This window comes from Semicossyphus pulcher, unplaced genomic scaffold, assembly GCF_022749685.1.
Source record: "Semicossyphus pulcher isolate SPU_LCO1_2020_fin unplaced genomic scaffold, fSemPul1.0.p SCAF_24, whole genome shotgun sequence".
In the NCBI taxonomy this organism is placed as follows: Eukaryota; Metazoa; Chordata; class Actinopteri; order Labriformes; family Labridae; genus Semicossyphus; species Semicossyphus pulcher.
In genome coordinates this window covers 5,485,375-5,509,942 of record NW_027211698.1, presented here as the reverse complement: position 1 = coordinate 5,509,942, position 24,568 = coordinate 5,485,375, and the positions used below count along the sequence as shown (strand labels likewise).

The following is a 24,568-nucleotide window of genomic DNA, read 5'->3' as shown; positions in this document are numbered from 1 at the left end:
TGTACTCTGCTTTTAACGTAGAAAATGTTCTGACCAGCGCAGCGTGTGCAGAGCAAAGGTGGCAGGATAAAACAGATGGTTGCGCCATGTAAATACGGCAGCGTAATGTTAGTTCGACTGGATTTTGCATGGATGGACGGATGGCTGATTTTCCCTTCTGAAGTTAAAGATCAAGTTAAGGAACATCTGCATCGTCCAGGCAACCGAAAAGCACAGTTACACCCTCCTATTACTCTCTACTGATCTGAGTCTTACATGTATCTGTCATATCCTGCTGCTTTCAGAGTCTGTAGAGTCTGTAGATAGAAGAAAAACAAGGCAGAAACATGCAAATTCAGACATTTGACTCTCCTCAAATCAAAGTACAACCAAAGGCCTGACACATAATCTGTATTTACAGATGCTGCATAAAAATGCAGGACCGGTTTTTAGTACGGGAAGTGGTCTCGTTTCTGTTTGTAGTCCAATTTGTATTGACCAATCATGCATCAGCAGCTTTGGTTTTGGCTTTGGCGCTCTCTCCAGCCCCAAACAGGAAGTAGCACCCTGGACACGGAGGGGACCCTGAGGGCTGCTGTCATCATGTCCTCACTGAATGTGACTCCATAGTTGGACGCTCGCAGCAGCCCAACTACAGAAACTTTCAGTAGTGAGGGAGGAAACTTCTCCATTGTTGGCCTTTCTTCTTGTAAATTTCCACCAGGTGTATGATGGGAAATAATCTCAACAGGAAGCTAGTTGTAGTCTGTAAATAGTGATCCTGCAGGACACCAAGTCCTGAGAGTTAAATGTCTTTGTCAGTGAGAGGACTTTGAAGTCAAACTAGTTTATCGTTTGCATTAGAGGCATCACAACAGGTGCAGCTTTGATTACAGGTGCAGGACGTTTATGTCATCACGCCGCACCATCCAGACAATTTATTTCCTACTTGGAGCCGCCATCTTTCCTGATTGTTTTTGCAGAGCTGATGAAGGTTAAAGATCCATCACATGCCGCTGATTTAGATTTCTTTGCACTCAAACGTGCTGCGAAACAAAGACCCTGGAATCTGCAAAAAGGGAGCAAAAATACAAAACTTGAGCCGCAGAATTCAGCAGCAGTTTTTTAATGCAGAGAAAAACACACAGGTTTGTTTCATCATTTTAGTTTCCCCTGTGCGTCTCAGTTTCACAGGGTGATGCATGGACTGTGCATCCATATCCTGTTTTGCGTCCGTGCATCAAAGTTTATTGGTGGTATTATTGCATTTACCTGCTGTAACAGGTTTGTCTGGTCTGTAGGAGATGCTTCCCGCCGTTCCGCTGCTGTCGGCTCTGAACAGATAAAACCTTTTCTCAGAGACGATCACTTCGACTTTAGCTTCTCATTGTTGCTTTATTTAATTTCAGGGTTAATTAGGAAGTCTCTTTGAGGGCCGCGTGTCCTCAGGAGAGGCCCGAGAACAAAAACAATCATTCACAGAACACTTGTGATGTTCGAAAAGTCTTTTTGTTCAGTAAAGACACTTTCCACAGTTTAGTTCTGTCAGCGGAGAACAGGATCAGACAGGAAACCTCAAAGAGCTTGATGCTTTTGAAACTGAATCTTGAGTCACTTTTAACTGTCGAGCTGACGACGCTTTGTTTGGCTCTCATGATTCATAATGTATCAAACAAAGTAAACCCACTTTGAGAGCTTAAAGAGAAGCTATTACACTTTTTACACACATTTTAGAGCTTTAATTTGTCCATTTAAAACTAATTATGTCTCAAAGTGTGTGATAACTTTGCTTTGTCTCTAATTTAGATTTTTTTAATTGCCTAAGTGTGATGGGATAGTAGAGGAACTGGAAAATGCCGGAGTCATGCAGTGTATTTCTGTTAGAGCTAGTTGGCTAACCTTAGCATGCTCGCTAACGTTATGACAATACTATCCGAGTGTGTATGTCAGTGTTGTCAGTTTAGCTTGACAAATAACATGATACTAACTGAGGTTGATTTTGGACAACATGATGCCGGTCAACATGATACCGGTTAATGAACACGTCTCGTCAGTGAAACGTAAACAGAGCCGATGAGTTCCGAGACTGAGCATGCTCAGTGTCGCGGTGTCTTCGGCAAAAACCCCGGATGCTCGTTCATGCGTGCGAGTGTCCGCGCGAGCGCGTACAACAAGGAGGACTGCAGTTCCCTCAAAGGCCGACTGTTAACCTTTAAAACACGGTGTAGCATTATCGCCTACATTTGATTGGATTTTTGCCTTTAAAATGGCTAAAAAAAGAGAAAGTGCTCTGCCTTTAATTTGTTCGTGTGCCTCATGAAATCACACCGCCATCTCCTCTTCACTCTGAACTTTTTGACCGTTAAGAGTAGGGTTGTCATGATACCAGAATTTCAAACTTTGATACGATACTATTGGGGGAAAAAAGATACTTGACACCTGTTTGTTACCACAACAGTGTCCGGGCAGTGGTCTGGAGCTCAGCCAACAGTCTGCAGGTCGGTACTCGGTGAAAATGTAGCACCAAGGTGACACAGCTGTCTCTCTGCTCTGCTCTCTGTAACTTTTGCATCTTTATGAAACGTAAAAAGGGACTTCACAAAACGTCTTCATGTGACGTTCTGTGAATGAGAACAGTCCGCTGTATCGTTGCAGTAACAGAGCTGCAGGTGTGACGGAGGGCTAAGCAGACAGACACACAGTCGACTTCGGCCTATCAAATCTAAACCCTGTCCCTTCCTGCGGGGTCGTACGGAGGTGTAGGTGTGTTAGTATGTTTAACCGCTGTGAGAAAATCAGAAAATAAGGTCTTATTTCTCTGTTTCTCAGCTTTATTTTCATTAACGGCGCTCGCTCTCTTCACTTCCTGTCTATGTCGCTCGACCACAGCTGCTCTCTCTCTCTTGTTCGCTGCAGTTTCGGTCTCTTCTCCCTCGACGTCCTGATCAAAATGGGCAACAAGAATCACATTAAATCACAAAAACACGCTCACCTGTTGAAATACACAACAAACAGACAACAAAAGTTAGGTTACTCTGAAGGCATGAGAGGTAAAGTCAGATATCAGAGCTCTCCGCCCTTCATATGACAAGATAACTGTAGTGTAACAAAAACAAGTGGAGGATTTCAGAGAGAGTTGAAGCGACGTCGGCTAACTCACCCGAAGGTCGTCCAGAAAATCTCCACACCTCCTCTCCTCTCTGCTGGGAAACACTACGTCTGTTCAAGGACCAGAGAGCAGAGAGAAGTAGTAAAGGGAACATAATTAGCAGCATCTCGCTCGAACAGGTCGGTGTAAATCAGAGATGAGCGCGTTGAGATGCTTTAAAAGTCACAGAGAGAACAGGCTCACCTGCTCGCTGCTGCTGTGTCTCGCTCTCAGGGGTTTGTTTCTCTCTCTCTCTCTTCCTCCTGTCTGTTTCTTTTCTTCCTTCCTCTCAGCAGCCGGGGGGGATTTAGCTGTTGGGATGCCGTGCTGTCATGCTCTGTCACCTTGACATGTGCGGTGAGGGGATGAGGGTGCTGTGCTTTTTTTAACACAAAGTGGGCCGATGCAACCTGATTGTGTTTCACAAAGAGGAGAGCTCTGCAGCCCTCAGCGTCTCTGAGGTGTAGAGGAGCAGAATCAGCTCAGATTCAGCTGAGGTTCCTGATGTAACCCTCTCATTGATCAGATCAGAGTGGTTTCTCCTGAACTAAGTACAAATTATTTATGCTAACAAGAAGGTTCAGAGGCATCGTGAACAGATTGAAACTTTCCCCACAGAAGAAGAAGACTGAGCATGCTCTTGTCAGAAAAAGTCCCGAGGTCTGACAAAACTTCCTCTCAGATCCAATAACAGAGACGCGTATCATCATGATGGATCGAGTATGAAAGACGTTCCTGCAGAACATTTGTGAGCACAGACACTGACAGCACACGAGGGTAATGTTAGCTTCTGTGTGTTAGCATTTGTTGCTAGTTTTGGTCTTCCAATTTTGCTTCTATTTCTGCTCTCGTTCTCCATCTCTTTGTTCCTATATAAAGCGCTTGAGCTGTGTGTTTGTTTGAAAGGAGCTGTATAAATAAAGTACAGTCTGACCCTGTAAATCGACCAACATGCACTTTAAACAAGTGGATTCAGGTTGTTTTTATCTGTTTATAGATGAGAATATTTAGCTCTCTGTTGCTAGCCCCTGTTGCTAGCCGTGCAAGATGCAGGTTGGTCTCATTTTGTGCAAAACTCTGTGCATGGTGCAGCTTTATTTGGTCTCATTGGTCGCAGTGCAATGAACAGAAATCAGAATGCATGCACAAGTGTCATTTTGGTCGCTGTAGCTCAGGATATCAAGGGTTGTACACCAATCTCAGAATACATCGGCTATCGTGTGTTGACGATATATCCTCTGTGAGTGACGGCCATTTTTCCGGGGCTTCCTGTGTCGCGATAAACGACTTCCAGCCAAGACGTCCTTTTCTTGTGCTGCATTGTTTACAGTCCGACTAGCAACTTAAGAAGCGAGATTTGAGTTGGAGTTGTGAGACGACGTCCAAGAGCAGATTGTTAGCTGCATGTCATGCAGATATCTACGACAGCGTATTGGAGCGATTGTAGGAAGAAAAAAAAGCAGCCGGGAGAGGAGAAATATTTAGAGAAAAAACTCCCGATTAAAGTCGCAAATGTACCCAAAAAAGTAGCAAATTTACGAGATTAGAAAGTACATTTGTGAGGACAAAACCTGCAAATTTATGCGCACAAATTCTCCCTGGACACCCAAGCACATAACACACTTGATACATTCGTCCGCCACGACCTTGGGGTGGCTGTTTGTTGTCTAAGCCTCCGTCCAAAAACAAAACGACTGAAACCACTGATTTAAAGTAGTTTTGTTCTAGTATCCGTCATGAGGTCGTAGGGTAACTGTCATGTGTGGTGGTAACCCCTGGGGCAAACGGGGAGCATAGAAACGTGTGTTTCTGCAGCAGAGGGTCGCTCAGTCTTTCTCCTCTATGAAGTCTGCTTCTTGTGTGCAGAATAAACAGGCTGAATCTGCTCCGAGCTCCGTGCCATGCACGCCTGTGTGAGCAGCAGAGCCAACAGGGCAGAGAAGAGATACAGGTGAATCAGAGGGAGGGGGCCGGGAACACCAACATCCTGTTTGAGGGGTCGCGGCTCAAACAGGTTCCGAGTTTTCGAGTTTATTACTCTCCTCCTCCGGCTCTATTTTTTTGTAGTGGTCCTACTACGGCGTCGTTGATGTCTGTTTCCATAGATTAATAAAAGGATTAATCGTCGTCAGATGACTGCTGATGGGAGCCGGGATGGCAGCACAGCTGATGCTCTCCGCCTCTTAAGCTCTCCGCACGGACTGTGTTTCCTGCATGCAACCAAAGCCTGCTGATACGTCAGTAAACAACTAAACTCAGACTACAATAAGAAGCCAAATCGTGCCGACAGATTCTGTATTTTTATGCACTTTCATGCAGAATCTGTGCATAGAAATTGCCTCTTCCATCCCGACTCCTCCAGCTCACATGTCGAAGTCTTTGTGCATGAATGTGTGTGAATGTTTAAGATACGGCTTAGCATTAGAAAGTCTAATGTGACTATAAAGGTGCCACCAAATGTGTCAGCAGGGTACAGCATGGTTCGAGCGTCTGACCGGTTAATATGTGGGGAAATGTGTTTTGATAAAGTCGTGTTTCTCTGACATTTGCTTCAAAGCGATAATCTTTGAACATGTCTTAAAAACATCTTTCCTGTGCCGCTCCTGTACGGGATGAAAGATGGTTGGACTCAAAGGAGAGACGTGTCTCTGTTGTGAAAGTCCTGAGTCTGACCAACACTCTGATATTTAAGAATTTACCAAAACATATGAGAGCTTTAGAAGCGGATGACTTAAAACAGAGGAAATGACTCTAGGACGTACGAGGGGAAATATATTTATGCATATGCGTGCAGTTTGCTTCACTCATGCATCTTATATGAACACTTTGAGTGCGTTAACATGCTCATTAGCCTCCTGCTTTTGATCTTTTTCGGGATATGAAGTTCGAATGCAACAAGAGAAACCTTGTTATTCGCAATTCACATGAAAGGACCCAGGCAGACGTGTCTTGATTTATCACCGTCTCTTTTGTGCACCAACAGAACGGGTTGATTACAGGCCATATATTCAGCACGCTCTAGTTTCCTTTCCTGAGTTATAGCTTTCTTATTTCTTCTTGTGTCGGGGAAAATTTGAGAACACCAGGATGCATTTCACTGCTGATACCTGCAGCGACAGGTAAACTGCACTTCCAGGCTGTTTGATAAATAACGCACATAACTGCAGGCGCAGAATGAATCAGAGACGAGCCTCGAAAGCTTCTGAAATCTGACCAAAGCAGAGAAGGAACTTTATGTGTAAAGGAGCAGAGGAGTGAATGGAAGAGAGGCAGGAGAAGAAAGAAGGTGAGGAAGAGAAGAGTCAGACGAGTTCAGCTTTTGATTCCGCGTTTGTAGGTTTGCTGTAAAAAGCCTGCGGGCGTTTCACTCAGCCCGAGACTGCCGCTGAGCTCGACAGGAGGATGAGATAAGTAGAGACAAACGCAGAGACGGAGAGCAGGAGAGGTGTTTACTTCAGCCGGTGTCTCTGTCACACGCTGCATGAAAGGTTCGCACTTTGAGGGGGAAATGACTTCACTTTCTTTGGCTTGTTTTCCCTCCTGTCACGTGTATTGAAAGGAGACTTTTTACATTCAGTCACTGCAGAAATAGCTTGCATTGAAGCTGCAAAAACGGCATCAACTTCCTGTAAATGTGACCAGTTTTATGATAAAAATCTTTTCTGCCAAGATGTTACTCCAGTTTCTGCGGAAAACCTTTTAAACAGCGTGAGGCCACTGATGGAAGCTGTTTGACAAGAGGGCACAGAGTCTGCAGGTTTCCATCCAGACCTCTGCAGCCGGTCACTTCCCTTAGAGCTGTGCTGTGGAGGGCATCCGAATCAGCTTTATAAGCCAGGTTTGAGTAGATACACAGGCAATTTCACTTTGCTTTTGGGTTGCTAAATATACACAAAACCTTTTGTAACATTTGTAGATGGCAAGTGTATTTATATAGCACATTTCAAACCTACGAGCACAAATTCAAATGATTAAAAAAAAAAAAATCTGCAAGAAAATATAAATAATAGAGCCAAAAGACAAAAGCACACTTATAAAAACAATAAAAAAAAACAATTTAGAGCATATTTTCTTCTCAATAAAAATTTAAAATGCAGCAGTCCTGCAGAAAAAAACAACCAATTAAAATGCCTTTAATTTACAAAACATTGAAACCTTTAATTCTAAACCTGTAGAATTTAAAGTTCAAATGTAAATGATAATAATTAAACACAGTGGTTAACAGGACAGCTAATTACTATGAGCAGAATTAGTTTATTAACTCCCCTTATAAGCTACAGAGGCAGGAGTGGGGGGCTAGCAGTGTCTGAGAACCCCCCCACCAACAATCCTCTATGAAAATAGAGGTAGTAAAAAATGTAATAAATACATGTACAAACGTCATTCTAGCTTATATTTCTATTTATAAGACGCTAACTATATAAACGTTTTTATTTACGTAATGACGTTTCAGTGACGCAGGGTCCTAATCCCCCCAGAAAAAGGCTGAAACTCCCCTAAAAACACCCTCCCCCAGGTAATTTTGTGATGAATTTTTATGCATTAAAAATTGAATAAATACATATAGAGACATGTATCCGAAGTATATTTATTATTATTTCGAAATATAATTTATTTTACGTAATGACGTGACTGTGACTGTGACGCGAGTGCTAACCGTTGAACCGTTAGATTTGATTAGTTTGTACCTTACGCGTCAGATAGCATTAGTGGGACAGCTTAAACATACATTACTCTTGTAGTTTTTTGGCTAGAAGTTGCAACAAGTGTTGTATTGATTTAGTGAAATACAAAAAGTCCGTGCTAAACAATTTATTATGGACCGCGTTACTTTTGTTACCGATAAGTAACGAGGAAAGGTGGCGACGATTACAGACTGCTAATACCGGAAATGAGGATGCTAATTGCTAACGTGGTGGAGGACGTGCTTGTGCTAAACATGGCGCATAATGAGGAGGAGGAGGAGGATGAAGAAGAGGGCTGCCTGACCGTGCTGTATTGATACTGTAAGGTAGCGGTTTGAGCAGAAAGTATGGTGCTTCTGTTAAGTATTGTGTTCCTCGGGCTAACGCTAACGAGTAGCTAGCCGGAGTTGTGTGTTGCTGTTAAGATGGAAATAAAGGACGAATCTGCCGTACTGTAAAGTAATTAACTAATTAACTACAGCTGTTTTTGCACACAGCTGAAGTATTTTGTAAATCTACAGTTGTTTTTATGGTGACTAAGTTTGGTTTGTGATTGAATGGAAATTGAACTTTTTATTAGCAGCTGTTTTGTTCAGTAGGAATATTTGGAATTAATTGTACTGGCGTTGTACATGAAGTAATGCGCATTTCAATTATATATGCGTGGTAATTACTGTCTAATTTCTTCTGTAGTAATATTAGCTGTAATTTATTTTGTCAAAACACATTAGCATGACCTAGAAGTAATCCACCCCCCCCCCCTCATTTACCTGCTGCTGCTACTTATATACAGTAATTAACACAGGAGGAGGCATAGTTGTTCCCACATGAATTGTAAACACTAATATCTGCTAACAACATTAAAACAAAAAACAAACAAACATATTAAATAAACAAATTAAGATTTATAAAGAGTGACAAACAATACGCACCTATGAATTATATGGAAAAAAATTAAATAAAAAAAAGTAAAATGGGAAAAAAATACATTTAGTGTAAATGCAGAGACTATTAAAACTCAGTAAACATTGAGGAAGTGAAAGTCTGTTTTTAAACTTCAGATCATCAAACGAGTCAGAAAAAGAAATTGATGGAGGACGATAATTTCAGTTTTTCAGGCGTCTTCTGACAAACCTCTGCGACAGCTTGACATTTAGTCGTTGGTCCGCGGACAGACAGGAGTGTGTGCAGGATCAGAGGAGTCTGACGGTGCAGTACGGGGGCAGGGGTTCACAGACAGAGACCCTTTAGTCCAGCGTAAACAAACAACGAGATTTTAAACTTCAGTTGACCGGGAGCTGCAGCAGGGAGGCGAAAACCTCAGTTATATGGCATCTAGTTATTTGATCTTGTTAAAAGTCTCGCTGCTGCTTTCTGAGCTAATTGGAGGACGGATGAGAAGAGGCAGAGAGAAAGCAAAAAGATGAAGTAATGAGGCGGGAAGAGAATCGACAGGAGGAAGCTGTCTGCACCTTCATATCCAGGGATATTCAAGGATATGAAGGTGAGGACAACTTCCTGCAGGACACAGAAGTTTTCAGATACTACGAAGTGGATTGGTAGAATACCTTCTTATTGAAAACCCAGAGATGTGGGTCAAACATGTCACCATCTGTCTGAATCTTTGTTGCCAGATCTTGCAGGAGAAACAAGCAAAATAAGCATCTGATGTGTGATTCCTCTGAGCAGCATGCACGAGAAGGATTTACAATTAACTGTATTTGCATATATTTCTGGCTTTTTCCCAGATGGTCTGAATAAGCAACTTTGCTTAGAGTTGCTTTTTAGAAATATAGCTGCGAGGAGGGTCTAAAAAAGTTGCTAAATTCCATCACTGAAGACTGTCATCTGTGTTTGTAGGGGAAAGGAAGTGCTGAGGGGACAAGTTTTGGTGATTGCAGAAGGACGTATGCAAATCTTAAACAACATTTTGAAAACATATGCAGGAATATTTAGAGACAAAACAAACCCTGATGTTCATTTTATATACTGTCTCATATTTCTGTCTCACTGTGGACGTTGTAATCCTCAGACCTGTTGCCTGGCCTGCAATCTGTCTCTACTCTCTCCTCTTTCATCCACCCAGCCTGTTGTTCCTTCTTTCTCTCAATCCCCAGCTCAGCCGATCTCCTGCTAGACGTTATCTGCAGCTCTGTGATCGACCTCTTCTGTCTGTTTGTGTTTCAGGAGGAAGCAGCCAAACCAAAGAGTCTGTCCTCGCAGAGGTTATCTCCAAAGTGGTGTTTCCTCGACTGTAAGTACATCACCCTCTTAATACTTTACCCTTTTCTTAATCAGTTTTCACCTTCCCGTGTTTTATCAACAGATTGCTCTTCTTCCCACTTGTACCATAAACATTTTCCCACATTTTTCCATGCAAAAAACCCCACCAAAAACCCAACATTTTAGAGTATGAGTAATACATGTAGAGTTGATAAACTCCTTTGCAACACGTGAGGACCCCAAAGTAGGGATAAAAGTAGCATCATTTTACTTACTGCAAAGATATAATCATATTTAGGGCTGCAACTTACGACTATTTTGATAGCACTACAGTCTTATATTAATGTTAAAAGCCAATACATTTCCCTCTATAGATAGCTAACGTTATCATCCACGTGCTTCCGTGATAAACAAGGTCCGCTTTACAGATCCTGCAGGCGATCCTTTTCTTTGCAGCGTTCAGGCTGAAATGCTCCCAGACTTTATACATTTTTGGACGCAATGGCCGCCAACATTTTGCTATGTTTGTTTACCTATCGCTTCCCGGTCGCTGTTTTGCATGAGCAACTCTCAGCAGAGATTGTAAGGATGTGAGATGGCTCACCGCTCAGCAACTCAGCTCTGGAAAACTATGTTATGTCTGCGCACAGCATGAAAGACACGCAATGACATAACCAACTAATTATCAGCAATTAAATTCATTGGCAACTAATTTTGTCTTCGATTTTCGAAATGGATGTGTCACACAACATTGAAACAAAATAATTAGGATGTGCTAGAGTTACAGGAACTGAAATGAATTGGTTAAAGTTAGTAAACAAACCTTTCATAGCTTCCTGGCTCTTCACTGCAAAACCGTGAAAACACGAATGCAGAATGGTGTATTCACACTGTATTATATGTGGTTTTTATTCCAATACTAAATACTTTTTTTAATCAATTTCAAACAGCTTATCATCAAAATCATACTTTCTAGTACCTGTTTTTTAATATTCTCCCATCATGTACTGCAGTAAAAACACCCACACTTTTTTTAGACGTAAAGCTGTTGTGTTTTAAGACACGACTGAGTGAGCACTACCAAAGATATTTTCTAAATTTTAGTGTCCCTAAACTTTTATTGCAAAGTGCAAATTCAACATGTGAAGGTACAACATTATAATTACAAATTTGCTCTTACTATTAATGTGCTCTATCCTTTTTAAAAGATAAAGAGCGGTTATTTATTTAACTTATTCTGATTTAATCTGTCGTCTTTTTCTTGTGAAATTTACTGTAATAATGCTAAAAACCCACAAGTATACTCTGCCTTTTTGCAGGTAGATACCGCCTGTTCCTCTCCTTTTTACTTTAACTTTATATAATGTGTATTTATAATGTTTCTCTGCAAAAAGTGTGTATGGCTGCCGTCGCTTTATAGCCTCTATTGGCGTCTTTTACCTGTTTTTACATCCAAAACATATCCCCCCATCACATGCTGTCCTTGCTGTCAGAATCTTTAAGTTGCATTGCCTGATGCTGAACATTGACTGACAGTTTTTTCGTCATGCGATATTGATTTTTGATTTTAATTAAACAAAGATCCGATGGGTGTGGCAAGGCCAGGACAGATTTGAGGGGAGTTTGTGGAATATAAATACAACAGGAAGGTGAAACAATCAATGAAACATCGATTTTTGAATACATTAGATATCTGACAGCAGCTGGACGATTAGTCCGTCTGCTGGTCCAGTTTCTACTTTTTCAATCCTGTCGCCTCAGAAACATTCATTGTTGCTATGATTTAATGCTCGGGGCTTTGTTATAAACCTGTCAGATTGTTCATGTAGCCGCTGCAAAGCTTCGTCTGCAGGATTAAAGTAGCAGAAAAACATGCAGAAACAAACCTGTAACATGAAAACAGGTGAGCGTGCTGCTGCTCCGGAAGCCTACTTCCATTGCATTGTGTTTGTTGGTGAAAGTCATGAATATTAATTTCATACAGCAGCAGCAGCTTACCAAAAATATCACAGAGGAAAAGCTTGCGTCTTACATAATGTTATGCATGCATTCAACACGCACGCACACACACACACACACCTCTGCTTGTGTGGAGTCCTGGAGGAATTAAGCAGAAAAGTGGAGACAAAGAAAGCGAGCTGGGAAAAGGGAAGAAATAGGAGTGTGTGGTGTGTTTTTATGTTTTAATTTAAGGGAAACTTTACTCACTACAAACTTTAAAGTGACCATAAACTCCTGGTGAAAATATTAATATTAAGTTTCTAGCTGTTTAACAAAGCTGATCCCCAGTTCCAGTCCTGATCTAACATTTAGATGTCTCTACATAATACAGCTGCACACTGCACTTTCCCACAGATTGAGTATTCTCATGACACACTTGAAAAGGCCTATTTTAGGCTGCTGTCAAAAGCACAAGTGCATAATGAGAATTCAGGCTTTACCTGTGTTTCTGAATGGTATCCATTCTAGAGAGTTGTCCTGGTTTTGGGGTCTTTATCTCCTATTGTTGTAGCTTCTGATCAACTTTGTGCACAAACCTGCAGTTTGACCTCTCTAGAGGACCAGAGTCTCGCTATTACGAGGAGTAAAGTGCAGCTGCTTGCATCATCAATAAGGTCATTCGTGCTTGTGTATAAATTTAGCATCAAACTAAGACTTAAAATCAGGGTCTTTACCTGAATTTGGGTGCATCATGGGTAATTTCAGTGTGTCTTTGGGAGGTGCGTGCAGCGTCTCTGTTATGGACAAGGACGGGGAGTAGCTCGTTCTTCCTGTTGACCTTCATACACTCATCATGCTGCACTTTGTGCTGTTTTTTTCCAGCTGCTTCAACCAGTTGAACTGTACATGGTCCCTTTTAAATAAATTAAATCAAATCAGAGTTTGTTTTGTTGCCGTGCAGCACAGACGCAGGTTTCATGCACTCTTTGCAGATTATTTTTCATGCTTAAAGGAGCAGTTCTCCCCTGTCAAAAGCTACCGTCAGTCAAAGCTGGTGTTCTCTGTAATCGACAGAGCAATGATATTTGAAATTGGCGCCGTAGCTGTGGAGAAAGTTGTACAAACAGCTTGGGTTTCGCGCGTTCTACATTCCTACAACACCCAGCGTGCATTGCGCCCCACCCTCTGAAAGGAACGGCCCAGCAAGAATATACCGGTGGCTCGTCTTAAAAATCTTCAGGTCTGCAGTCTACATGTCAAACCTGACGATTTTGAACGAGACATGACATCAGAGGCGGGCGTCCTAGATTGAGGAAGTGTAGTTTAGCGAGCTCCCTGGCCTCCGCCGAAGTCTTGCGGAGGCTTTTCAGGGCCCATTGGAGAAGCGGATAGCGTCCTCCAAAGGCACAGAGGGGAAAAATGTGCTCTAGTAAACAAATAACCAATTGTGCATGGAGATATCAGTAGGAATCTTTGCTGTTTCAAATCAAGAGTGAGACATTGTCACTTGGTGGATTTACAATTTAATTTTTGGACTGGCAAATCAGATGAACATGAGCTCCTAGGGATGCGGCCAAATAATGGAACAAACTAGGACATCTTTATTAAACTTCCCTCTTACAAAAAGCTACCAATAGAAACAGGAAGCTAAAACTCAGCTGGAAACCCACGATACAACCAAACTGCTCACTAATTCAGTCCTCAGGAAACTCATTACTGCCTTTTTTTAGCTCCCGAAAAAGAGAATAAGGTGTAAAGTTTTCTAGTTCTGCTGAGAATCCCATTATTTCCTGGTTAAAGAGACAGACAGCCAGATGATACTGTCTTGTTACTCTGCAGGTTGTCACATAGACAGTAGCTCCCAGTATAATTGCTGCAGCTGTGGAGAGCCGACCCATGTACGAGTCAACAATGATGAAAGAACTTTTAGTCGCTGCTGGATTTAGAAAGCAGAGTGATAACATTTCAGTGTTTAACACGGTTTCTGTTCGTCTCTTTCAGCAACGACAGCAGACCGTTTCTACAGGATAGACCGAGCACAGGTGAGTCTGACTCCACTTCACCGGAGGTTATTTATGTATCATGTCAGCACTATCTCTAAATATATTCAGTATGTGACCCGCTGAGGTCAGCTGTCATGAATGCTTTCCAACACAACACCTGTGAGACAGCTCTACACAAAAACAAGAGCGCCTACTGTACATCTACTGTACACCCACTGATCATTCTTATTCCAGTTAGGGTTCGTGTGATCTAGTTTTGGTTCCCCTATTTTGTTGACTAGATTGCTTCATTCTGCAGCAGGGAAACAGGCTGTAATAGCTGCAACATAATCCTTGATGGATGCGTCTACTAAAGGTTCTTGTTGTTTCCACTGACAGGCTCAGATTGTTATTCTAAGTGTGTGACAACATTACAGAAAGGATCCCTACAGAGATAGACCTTTTTGTTACAGAGGAGGATGATTTTATTGACCAGAAACAGTCATTACATCGCTCTCTTCAAACACACCAGACTCTATTGAGAAAAACAGTAATTTTACTTCGCAGAACACAGGAGTTGCTGATCTTCTTCTTCCTCTATTGGTTAGTTTGTTTGTGTTATCGTGTGACTTTTGTGTATTAAAAAAGTGTAGCTCAAATTCAAAACAACACAATAACACAAACAAAGTGATGTATTGAGGCAGCAGTCGACCAGCAACTCCCTTGTAAAATTCCAGTTTTTGTCAATGGAGTCTGGTGTCTTTGAAGAGAACTATGTAACGTCTGTTTCCCTACAGAGATAGACATTTGTGTCAAAGAGGAAGATGTTTTTTTTGTTGTTTCTTTTTTTTACCAGAAAAGGCTCTTACATCGCTCTCTTTAAAGCCACCAGACTCCATTAATAAAAACAGTAATTTTACTCTGCAGAACACAGGAGTTGCTGGTCTACTGCTGCCTGTTAGTTTTTGTGTTATTGTTGGATTTTGTTGGTCTTGTTCAGATCAGACATATTTAATTGTTTAATTTGTGTAAAAGACATTAACACAAAAAGTAACTGTTTAAGGCTGGTGTAGACCAGCAACTCCTGTGATCTGCAAGGTAAAAATACTGTTTTTTTCAATGGAGTCTGGTGTGTTTGCAGCAAGCAATGTAACGTCAGGCACTGAAAATCTAGTGTCTATAAATTATCTCCAAGAAAATATATAGTGCCCAAATTTAAGGTTATGGCGATGCTCTAATGCTGCAAGTATTATTTATTTCCTTGACAGACCTTTAGGATAAAATTATCGTATTAAAAAACAACTATTATCATAGTTAAGTATATTTTATTTTCATCTTTATTGCCTCTTTTGTGGGAATTATCTGCCAACTTTGTCTGCATACAAACCACCTTTTTCCACCAAATTGCAGAGGAGTTTTTGAGTGACTGTTTTCACCCTGAGTGTTGCCTGCAGGCTCCCTCACAGACAGCCAACGCAACCTGCTGTCAGAGAGGAAAGGGCAGAGTGTATGTAGCCTGACCACATATCACCTGCTGCTCAGAAAGCTTCATGACTCTTTTAAAGTGAGTCGGATAAAAGGAACTTTTTCCGTCCTTGGTTTTCCTGTAAATTCATCTCGGAGTCTTTCCTGTGGCTGCTTCTCACCTGGTCACTTCTCAGGTTTATGTAAATGCTGCAGCCGTGGGAGCAGATGTCGGCTGCTTCATGAGCCTGAAATGATTTGGGTTTCTTGCAGCTGCTTAATTATTCCAAAGCCGGGTTTGTGAAGGCGTATTTGGCATATTACTCTGACATGTGGTTCTTACACCACAGGTACAGAAGCTCCTACTATTGAGTCCTGAGCCTTGTTAATATTCAGCTCGCTCCTGGTTTGGAGTCGCAGTTTAGTGTTCAACTGTCAGAGGATGAGATGTGTTCCTCTGCCACTTCCATCCACAGATACACAGCGCTGAGGTTTCAGTGTGACTGTGGGAGCTTTGCTCAGAAACAGAAACTCTGTGGATCATGTCTCTGACTAGAGAGACACTTATTAACTCTGGGATGCTAAGCTAGGTAGCTAGTACTAGCATCCTATTCATACGGCTTCTGGTCAAACACAATACACAATGATTCAAGCCAGTGCCTCCTTTTTGCACGGAAAGTGAGTGAATATAGAATAGTATTTTTGCTTGAAATCACTAGTCCTTATTTTAACCCAAACAAAATATTTGTTCTCAAATTTATTAAGTATTTTTGTGTCCTGGAACCAACCAAATCGCTGCTCTCCTGTACGGAGGTGTGTGTGGACGCAGAGTCCGAGCCAGGAGAGGTGGGATGTTGGTGTGAATGGCTGCACAGGAACAGATTTTCAGGATGCCAAGGGCGACTTTTGAGGCCTCTCCACAAGACTCTCGTAGCAAGACACTTCACACTGCTGTGAAAGCACAAATCTGAGTCACAATCGAGCAGAAAAATATTGTATATTTTGTCCAGTTTAGTCTTGAAACCAACCAAATTGTGACAATTTAACATCGTCAATAACCCTTTTTCCCAGTATGAACATTTGCTGTATGAGGACATGTTGCCTGTATTCAGTAGGGGCTATTATTAAGGGAATGCTCCTGTGGTTTATTTAAAGGGATAGTTCGGTTTGTTTGAACTGGGGTTGCAGATAGGGTCAATTCCACATGTAATTTATCCTCTTATAAGGACGTCCCACCTAAAAATCAATAGTGGTTTCAGTTGTCGGCTTTGGTTTTGTATAATCCTCTTCAGAAAAATGATCGGTGCAGGCATACAACTGTCTCATTGTTGCACCTGGTACAGAGCAGCCGCCGCTATCTAACACCATGATCACTCAGTAGAACTCGGTGTAATCTAAAAGGTAATCAGGACACTCTTTGTTGGAACAGTCCGGAAAAAGGACAAGCAAGCACCAGCGGTGATATCTTCAGAAAAGTGAAGTTTGATTTCACAAACAGCTGACGTACGACATAAAACACTTCACACATAAAGGAAAACAACGGCACCAACAGCACTTTGTCGTTTCCATAATATTATATTTTCTTCAGTTTGTTGTCTCTTCAAACCGCTGACACAAACAGCTGATCCGACATTGTACGCCGCAGGCGTAGTAACACATATGTGTTGCGGTCCACACAAAGTAGTGCCACATAAAGAGGCTTTCTTACCAAAAAGTGAAAAGCGGTGAATTGTTCAAATAAAGCGTACAATCGATACCACTATTGACTTTTAGGTGAGACGTCCTTATAAGTGGATAAATTACGTGTGGAATTGACCCTATCTGCAGCCGCATATAGCTGCTGTACTGGAGCCGTGCTGACCTCATATAACCCCACTTCAAACAACCCAAACTATCCCTTTAAGCAACAAACAACCTATCGGGGTTGGAGGCCTTGTTAGAAAATACCCCAACTGTGCTTGGACCTGCTTTATATTAGTTGCACATTTATGTTTGGCCTGACATGAATCAGAACAGATGGAGATAGAGGCGCTAGAAACATCTGTGAGCAATTAAAACATCAACCAACAGGTCGGTCTGCTTCACAGGCTGGGCAGTGCTACAAATCAAGCGGCTGCTTATTTGCCAGAAATATTACTTTTCCAGAAAAGCTATCACATCTTAAAGATACAGGATGTTATTCATATTGCAATCAATGAAAACAACATCCATGCTCTAAAATGCAACCAAAGTTACAGTTCTGCTAAGTTATAACAAGATGTCCGTGTGGCTGATTAATGATGTTTTCTAAAGACATGACATGCAAAAAATGTGTATTATTGTCTTCTATAATATTTCATGAAGCTTCACCTCACAGCAGGGTCTTCATAAACCTCTCCGCACTTCCTGTTTGTCTGAATCCATCCTGTGTTTCTTTGTTCGATCAGGAACATCTCAACTACGTATCAGAAATCTCCCAGGAGGAGATCTACATCCTGGACCCGGAGCTGGTCGTCATGATGACGGTGGGAACCTCAGCCATGCCTGACCTGGTGAACCCCGCCTCCAGCCTGGGAAACAGCAGGTAGGTCAAACACAATCTCCTTGTTTTCAAGCCACAGAACACACTGGTTTCATTTAAAGGTTTAGGTGGAGTTGAAACCAGCAAATATGAGGATGAGGAGAAAGAGAAGCATGTATTTAATTCTGGCTTTTTGTGGAGCAAAGGCTGCTACTCCTGTACGGAGGTGTGTGTGGACGCAGAGTCCGAGCCAGGAGAGGTGGGATGTTGGTGTGAATGGCTGCACAGGAACACATTTTCAGGATGACAAGGGCGACTTTTGAGGCCTCTCCACAAGACTCTCGTGGCAAGACACTTCACACTGCTGTGAAAGCACAAACCTGAGTCACAATCGAGCAGAAAAATACGATAGATTTTGTCCAGTTTTGCAGCAGTCTTCAAGAAATCGTGCAAACATGTTTTCTAGTTAGAGTCGGGGTGGACTGTGCTGTGTGTTCATGCACACCTCCAGCTGTTCCCTAGATGTCCAGGGTCAGAGTTGGCTGATCAGAGCACAGATACCTTCCACACATGAGAGTGCAGACTTTGACTCACCTGTAGGTATTCATTGGCAACTTATAATGTCATCAATTTTAATCATTGCACCTCTGCTGCTTTAAAGTTGTGTAGCGTGATACAAGCAGGAAAATGCACGAAATAGAAGTAGTTAAAAATAAAACACATAATACCGTATTGTTACTGAATGCAGCACGAGCCAGTGTGATGCATTGTTTCCCATTGGATCGCCCTCCCTGCTGTTTTGAGCTGAACTTCTGTTGAACGTCCCGTTTCTATTTTTACCGCCACTCGCGTCGAAAAGCCCTGATTCATAGAATTTAAAATGAGGACTTATCTGTTCGATACCTCCTCATTTAATTACAACAAGCTAAATAAAGCTGCAGCTGGCTGGAGGGAGATTACCAGGGAGCTGGAAGCTTCTGTCAGGATGCTAATGACAACCTGCTTTCGCTTTTATGTCCAGTTAAGAAACATCTGAATATCACAATATAAACCCATCATGTGCGTACGTCTCCAGCCTGATATTATACACAGCAACGTTAGTACGTGCTTTGTTTACATGTGCATGTTTAAATGCTTCAGCAGGCATTGGGGCGGTTTGCAGCAGAGTGTGACGTGGTTGGGATGTGAGTCGGCACCTCCAAGTCTGAGGCCATGGTGGATTGCTCCCTCCGGGTGGGGAGTGAGTCTCTGCCTCAAGTGGAGGAGTTCATGTATCTCGGGGTCTTGTTCACGAGTGAGGGTAAAATGGATCGTGAGATTGACAGGTGCATCGGTGCAGCATCAGCAGTAATGCGGGTGTTGTACCGGACCGTCATGCTGAAGAGGGCAAAGCTTTCGATTCGCCAGTCGATCTACGTTCCAACCCTCACCTGTGGTCACGAGCTTTGGGTAGTGACCGAAAGAATGAGATCGCGAATACAAGCGGCCAAAATGAGTTTCCTTCGGCGGGTGTCTGGGCTCAGCCTTAGAGACAGGGTAAGGAGCTTGGAGATTCGGGGGGAGCTCGGTGTAGAGCCGCTTCTCCTTCGCATCGAAAGCAGCCAGTTGAGGTGGTGCGGGCTTCTGATTAGGATGCCTCCTGGGCGCCTCCCTGTGGAGATTTTCCAGGCATGTCCAAATGGGAGGAGACCCCGGGGCAGACCCAGAGCTCACTGGAGGGATTATATATCCCGTCTGGCATGGGAACGCCTCGGGATCCCCCAGGAGGAGCTGGAAAACGTTGCTGGGGAGAGGGACGTCTGGGTCATTGGTGAGCCTGCTGCTACCGCGACCTTGCCCCGGATAGGACGAGGATAATGGATAGATTGATGGATGAATGGAAACAGAGCCGTTTAAAGCAGAGACCAAGTGAGACAAGATCAAACAAATAATTATGGACTTTTTACTACATTTACTGTAATTTCTATCGTGAAAGTAAAGCCTGTAAATTATTCTTTTAATTAGTATTTTTATTTCAATCTACCAGGCTCATAAATTATCAGGAAAAACATGTCAGTCAAACTCCTGTAAAAAGATATTTTCCGTCTAAAACTCACCTTTAGAGGTTGTTATCAAACCATTCATTATATTGGACAGGTTTTACTTTGAAGCTGCCGTACAGACACTTCTCTCAGGGCTTAATAAGAGAAAATAGGTCTTTTGAAGCGAAGTGCTTTAAGTGTTTTAACATTCAGACCAGAGTCAAAGAGCAGAGTTAACAGGACCTGTCAATGTCAGTCTTTAACCTTTATATTCCCATTAAATGTTACCGCTTATCCTCTCGAGACTGCGAGGGCACATTGAAGTCTAACAGAGGGACACATAGGTGAGCTTAATGTCAAGTGTATCAGGTTGCATTAGACACCTATACATAAAGGGTATATACAGTATAATGTACAGTATATGTGGCTGCTGCTGTAGGAAGGGCGCCTGCACATGCAAATTTCCGAGCGCTGCTTCACAGTTTGAGTTGTCGGCGTATAGAGCCTGTTAGAGGGCAAAGCCTGCATGAAGTAGAGCTGCACAGCTCTGAAGTGTGTGCGCGCGTGTGTGTGAAAATACATGAATAATATTTCCTATCTGCGTTTCTTTCCCCTCTGAGAAACAGCAAAGTGTTACTATGACATTAGCCACGGTTGTGTGTGTGTGTGTGTTCTCGGTGTGTGTGTCTGTGGATAACAGTGTTTCTCTGCTTGCCCTGCCTCCGTATGAAATCCTTTTAACCACATTTACACACACGCAGACACACAGATTAAATTCTCACCTACAGGAACCTGTTCGTGCGGCCGTCTGTTAATGCTCTTTAAACGCTCGCTCGTTCTCTGCAGGCGGAGCGAGGAGATCGAACAGAGAGGAAACACACTCACACATTATTTTTTCTCTGTTAACTGAATTTTATGATAAGTCCGTTGTTATTCATTATTGTTCATATTTCTATACTTTATGATTTCCCTAACCTGTCTCCGGCTCCTAGCAACGAGCTTAAGCCCACAGTCATGTTAATCTAAATGTTGCAAAAGCCTCACCTGCACACATTTACACAGCTAGAGGGAAATAAGTCCTTTTTAGGGACTATTTTTAGAGGGGGAAGAATCCATGGTGGTGTTCTAGTGAGTATTTGGAGCGTGACAATAAAGGAACATGTTGTGTATCCCACTGATGTGCTTTCAATAGTTTTTTGGCCACGATTGAGAAGATAGATCAGACTGTGTGGTGCACATAACACTTGTTCTGAGTCTAAGGTTTTACTATATTTAAAAGTTTTTAGCTTCACTTGGCGAATAAAGTCAGAATTTTCACATTTGACCCTCATCCTCTTCCGTAGCTGAGACCTCCAGAGCTTCTGTCTTTCTTTCTCCTGGCTATTTGGAATCAATCCTTGAACGAGTTCTTCCTGAAAAGCAAATCGTAGCTGGTTGCTGTTGCTGAAAGTTGTTAAGTTTTTGTGCCATGTCAAACTACAAACACTATTAGGTCTTAAAAAAGAGAGGTAATTACCTTTAAATTTGATGAGGTGTTGTCCCTTTTGACTTGATGGGCATTTCAAGCAAAAATACTATTCGATATTCACTGGGAACTATCCGATTATTATTTGAAGATTTCCCCAAAGTCTGTCCCGCAAAACTCCTTTAAAACACAGGGTGTAATGAACTGTGCACCTTCCCTACATAATACACTTATGATCTGCTTATTTTACCTTTCAAAGTTTGCGCTTGACCTTCCACACAGGACTCTTGGAGACGGCTGCAGAAGTCTCAGTTTTCTCAGGTTCTCAGGTGAGCAAACTGCTTTCTGATGCGCTACAGTAGGGGACTCCAACAGGTAGCTCGCAGCGAGGAATTTAGTAGCTCGCCAAGAGGTTCACTGACAAGAAATCCGACAACAATAAATGTACCTTGAAAGCCTCTTCCCACTTCAGTTCAATCAAATACACAGATGTCCAGCCCCCTCCCAATACAAAATAACAGGATAGGCCGATCAGCTGTCAATAACAAACAGTGATGCTCCTGGCAAGTTTGTCGACGTCTGAACCTAATCAATCACAGCAATGTTGCAGCAACCTCCATTGACAGGTCAGGTCAGTTATGCTCTAAAAGAGCTGCTGCTTCTTTTATAGTGCTTTAAAAAGGCAACAAAATAAAACAAAACACCAGGTGTTAAAAGAAAACTGAGAGCAGTACAAGGAGGCAAACAGTAGAAAAAATCTTTATAGGAAATAAAGAGAGAAAATCAAGTAAATGAGGAAATGCTGCCTGATAAAATATTTTAAGAAGGGTTTTGAAAGATGCTCGATCAGTTAGATTAACGTTGTTTTTATGCAGATCAATAGCACACTAACTTATTAATCACATATAATATTTTTTTTAATTAAATATCATGATCATGAAAAACATCCTGACATCCCGGGGAAACTGCTTACAGGCTAATAGGTGGTTTTGTCGCACAGATTGACGTCTTTCAGCGGTGTAATTGTTTGCATGTAAACATAAATATAGCAGATAATCACTTTAATTAACGAAAACATCAACAGCAGAAAGCTTTCAGGTCGTTACATTAACACGGTGTCGACGTTAATGTGACCGTTTCTCTGCTCCTCCTCTCAATCTGTTTGTACCGTTTCAGTAATGAATGCTAATTGTTAGCATAAGTGGACGCTGCTGCTCTGATAGCTTTGACCCTGCTAACAGCTCTGATTGAACAAATGCGGAACTTTATTACTTTGTCTGTTTAATTATGGGATATTTTGGTACTTTAAAAACAACAATATTCACTTCCAGGATGCTAACATTTCTTCTCGTCTTTAAGTTGCTGTGAGGATAACAATGAGAACATGTAGAAATTAGCATACAGAACAGAGAGAGGGAATAAATAAAGTAACAGGTACAATGTGAGTATAGGCAGAGCAACGCAACCTGCTGATCCTAACAACACTTCCCTTTGGCTATGTGTGTGTGTGTGTGTGTGTGTGTGTGTGTGCGTGCACGTGTGTGTGTTGGCGGGCTGATTTGCAATGCTGAGTGCACTGAGTGGGAGGATGAGGAGGAGAGATGAGACCCGGAGAGAGGGAGAGAGAGATGGGTTCGGGAGAAAAAGACAGAAAAACAGTGGATGGAGAGAGAGATGGAAAGCATGTCAGAGCGCTCAAGAGTCACACCAATCTGCCGTACTTAGACACACACACTCACACACACTCACACATAAACAGAGTAGCAGTTTGCCCACGCAGGGCCAGAGGTGAACGTTATTCCTCCCACCATAATTACCTCTCTCTCTCTTCTGCTTCTCTCCATCCCTCTGTCTCTCTGACAAACACGCTGAAAGACACCTACACGCCAAACATTTTGTTTTTTTTAAATGATTCCTGAGCTGATAGCTTCGCATGCCGTCAGTTTACACTTCAGCAGCAGGTTAAAATCTGTTCACGCAGACACAAAGCTAACACAACAGCAGGCGCTCGCTTCACAGGTCAGGGAATGTTTGTGAGGAAAGAAGAGTCGACTCGAATCTGACTAATTATGTGAAATGTCTCCTGAACGTGGCAGACGGCGCTCCCCTGTTCATTTTCCTGCTTTTAGAGGAGAGTGTATATTTAGTATTTTAACTGAAAGCTTCAATACAAACTTGGGCCATATTTCTTTCTATATTTTGGAGTCTGAATGCTTAATAGGGACAAAAAGTTGTGGAATTGCTCAAGTAGATTGATTCACATGTAAGCAGTGAAACAGGCTGTAATGGCTGCAACATAATCCTCGATGGATCAAATTGCGTCCACTTAAAGTTCTTGTTGTTTCCACTGACAGGCTCAGATTGTTATTCTAAGTGTGTGACAGCATTACAGAAAGGATCCCTACAGAGATAGACCTTTTTGTTACAGAGGAAGATGATTTTTTTTTAACCACAAACAGACGTTACATCGCTCTCTGCAAACACACCAGACTCCATTCACAAAAACAGCAATTTTACCTTGCAGGAAAAAAGGAGTTGCTGGTCTAAAGCTGCCTCAATTTATTTGTGTCAATGTGTGACTTTGATGTTTAAAATGGTTAGTTTGATGCCAATATGATTTTATGTGTTACACATAAACATAAAAAACCTCACCGATCGAGGCAAAGGTAGACCTGCAACTCCTGTCTTCAAATATATAAAATTAGTGTTTTTGTCAATGGAGTCTGGTGGCTTTGAAGAGAGCGATGTAACATCTGTTTCTGGTTAAAAAAAAAAGGTCAATGACAGCTTTTACATCACTCTCCTGAAAGCCACCAGACTCCATTGACAAAAACAGGAATTTTACCTTGTAGAAAACAGGAGTTGCTGATCTACCCCCCAGTCTGTTAATTTGTTAACGTGTTGTGTTGGAGCAAAGCTAACCTTATAAAGTCACAACGATTCGTGTTCTCTGAGGTGAAATGACTGTTTTTGTAAATGGAGTCAACCTGCTAACTAAGCTAGTGCTTTCATTTGTTGATCACCTAGCATTTGCTAACCCCTCGCTCCTCTCCAGCTCTTACTCTCGTCCAAATATGGTCACTTCTGGTGACGTCATTGTTGCTATGTCCACTTCTTTTATACAGATTATGTTCTTGATGGATTTATACTAAATCAGCTA

The 24,568-nt window shown here is 42.1% G+C and overlaps 1 protein-coding gene across 1 annotated transcript in view; it reads left to right on the top strand.

Annotated features, from left to right (window-relative positions):
* Positions 1 to 24,568, top strand: part of dgkza (diacylglycerol kinase, zeta a) — a 76,830-nt gene that overhangs the window by 31,573 nt on the left and 20,689 nt on the right. The window contains exons 26-28 of the mRNA XM_069675646.1: positions 10,000 to 10,066; positions 13,978 to 14,018; positions 17,849 to 17,985. Coding sequence (XP_069531747.1) covers positions 10,000 to 10,066; positions 13,978 to 14,018; positions 17,849 to 17,985 — 245 coding nt within the window. The remainder of the gene's footprint in view (positions 1 to 9,999; positions 10,067 to 13,977; positions 14,019 to 17,848; positions 17,986 to 24,568) is intronic.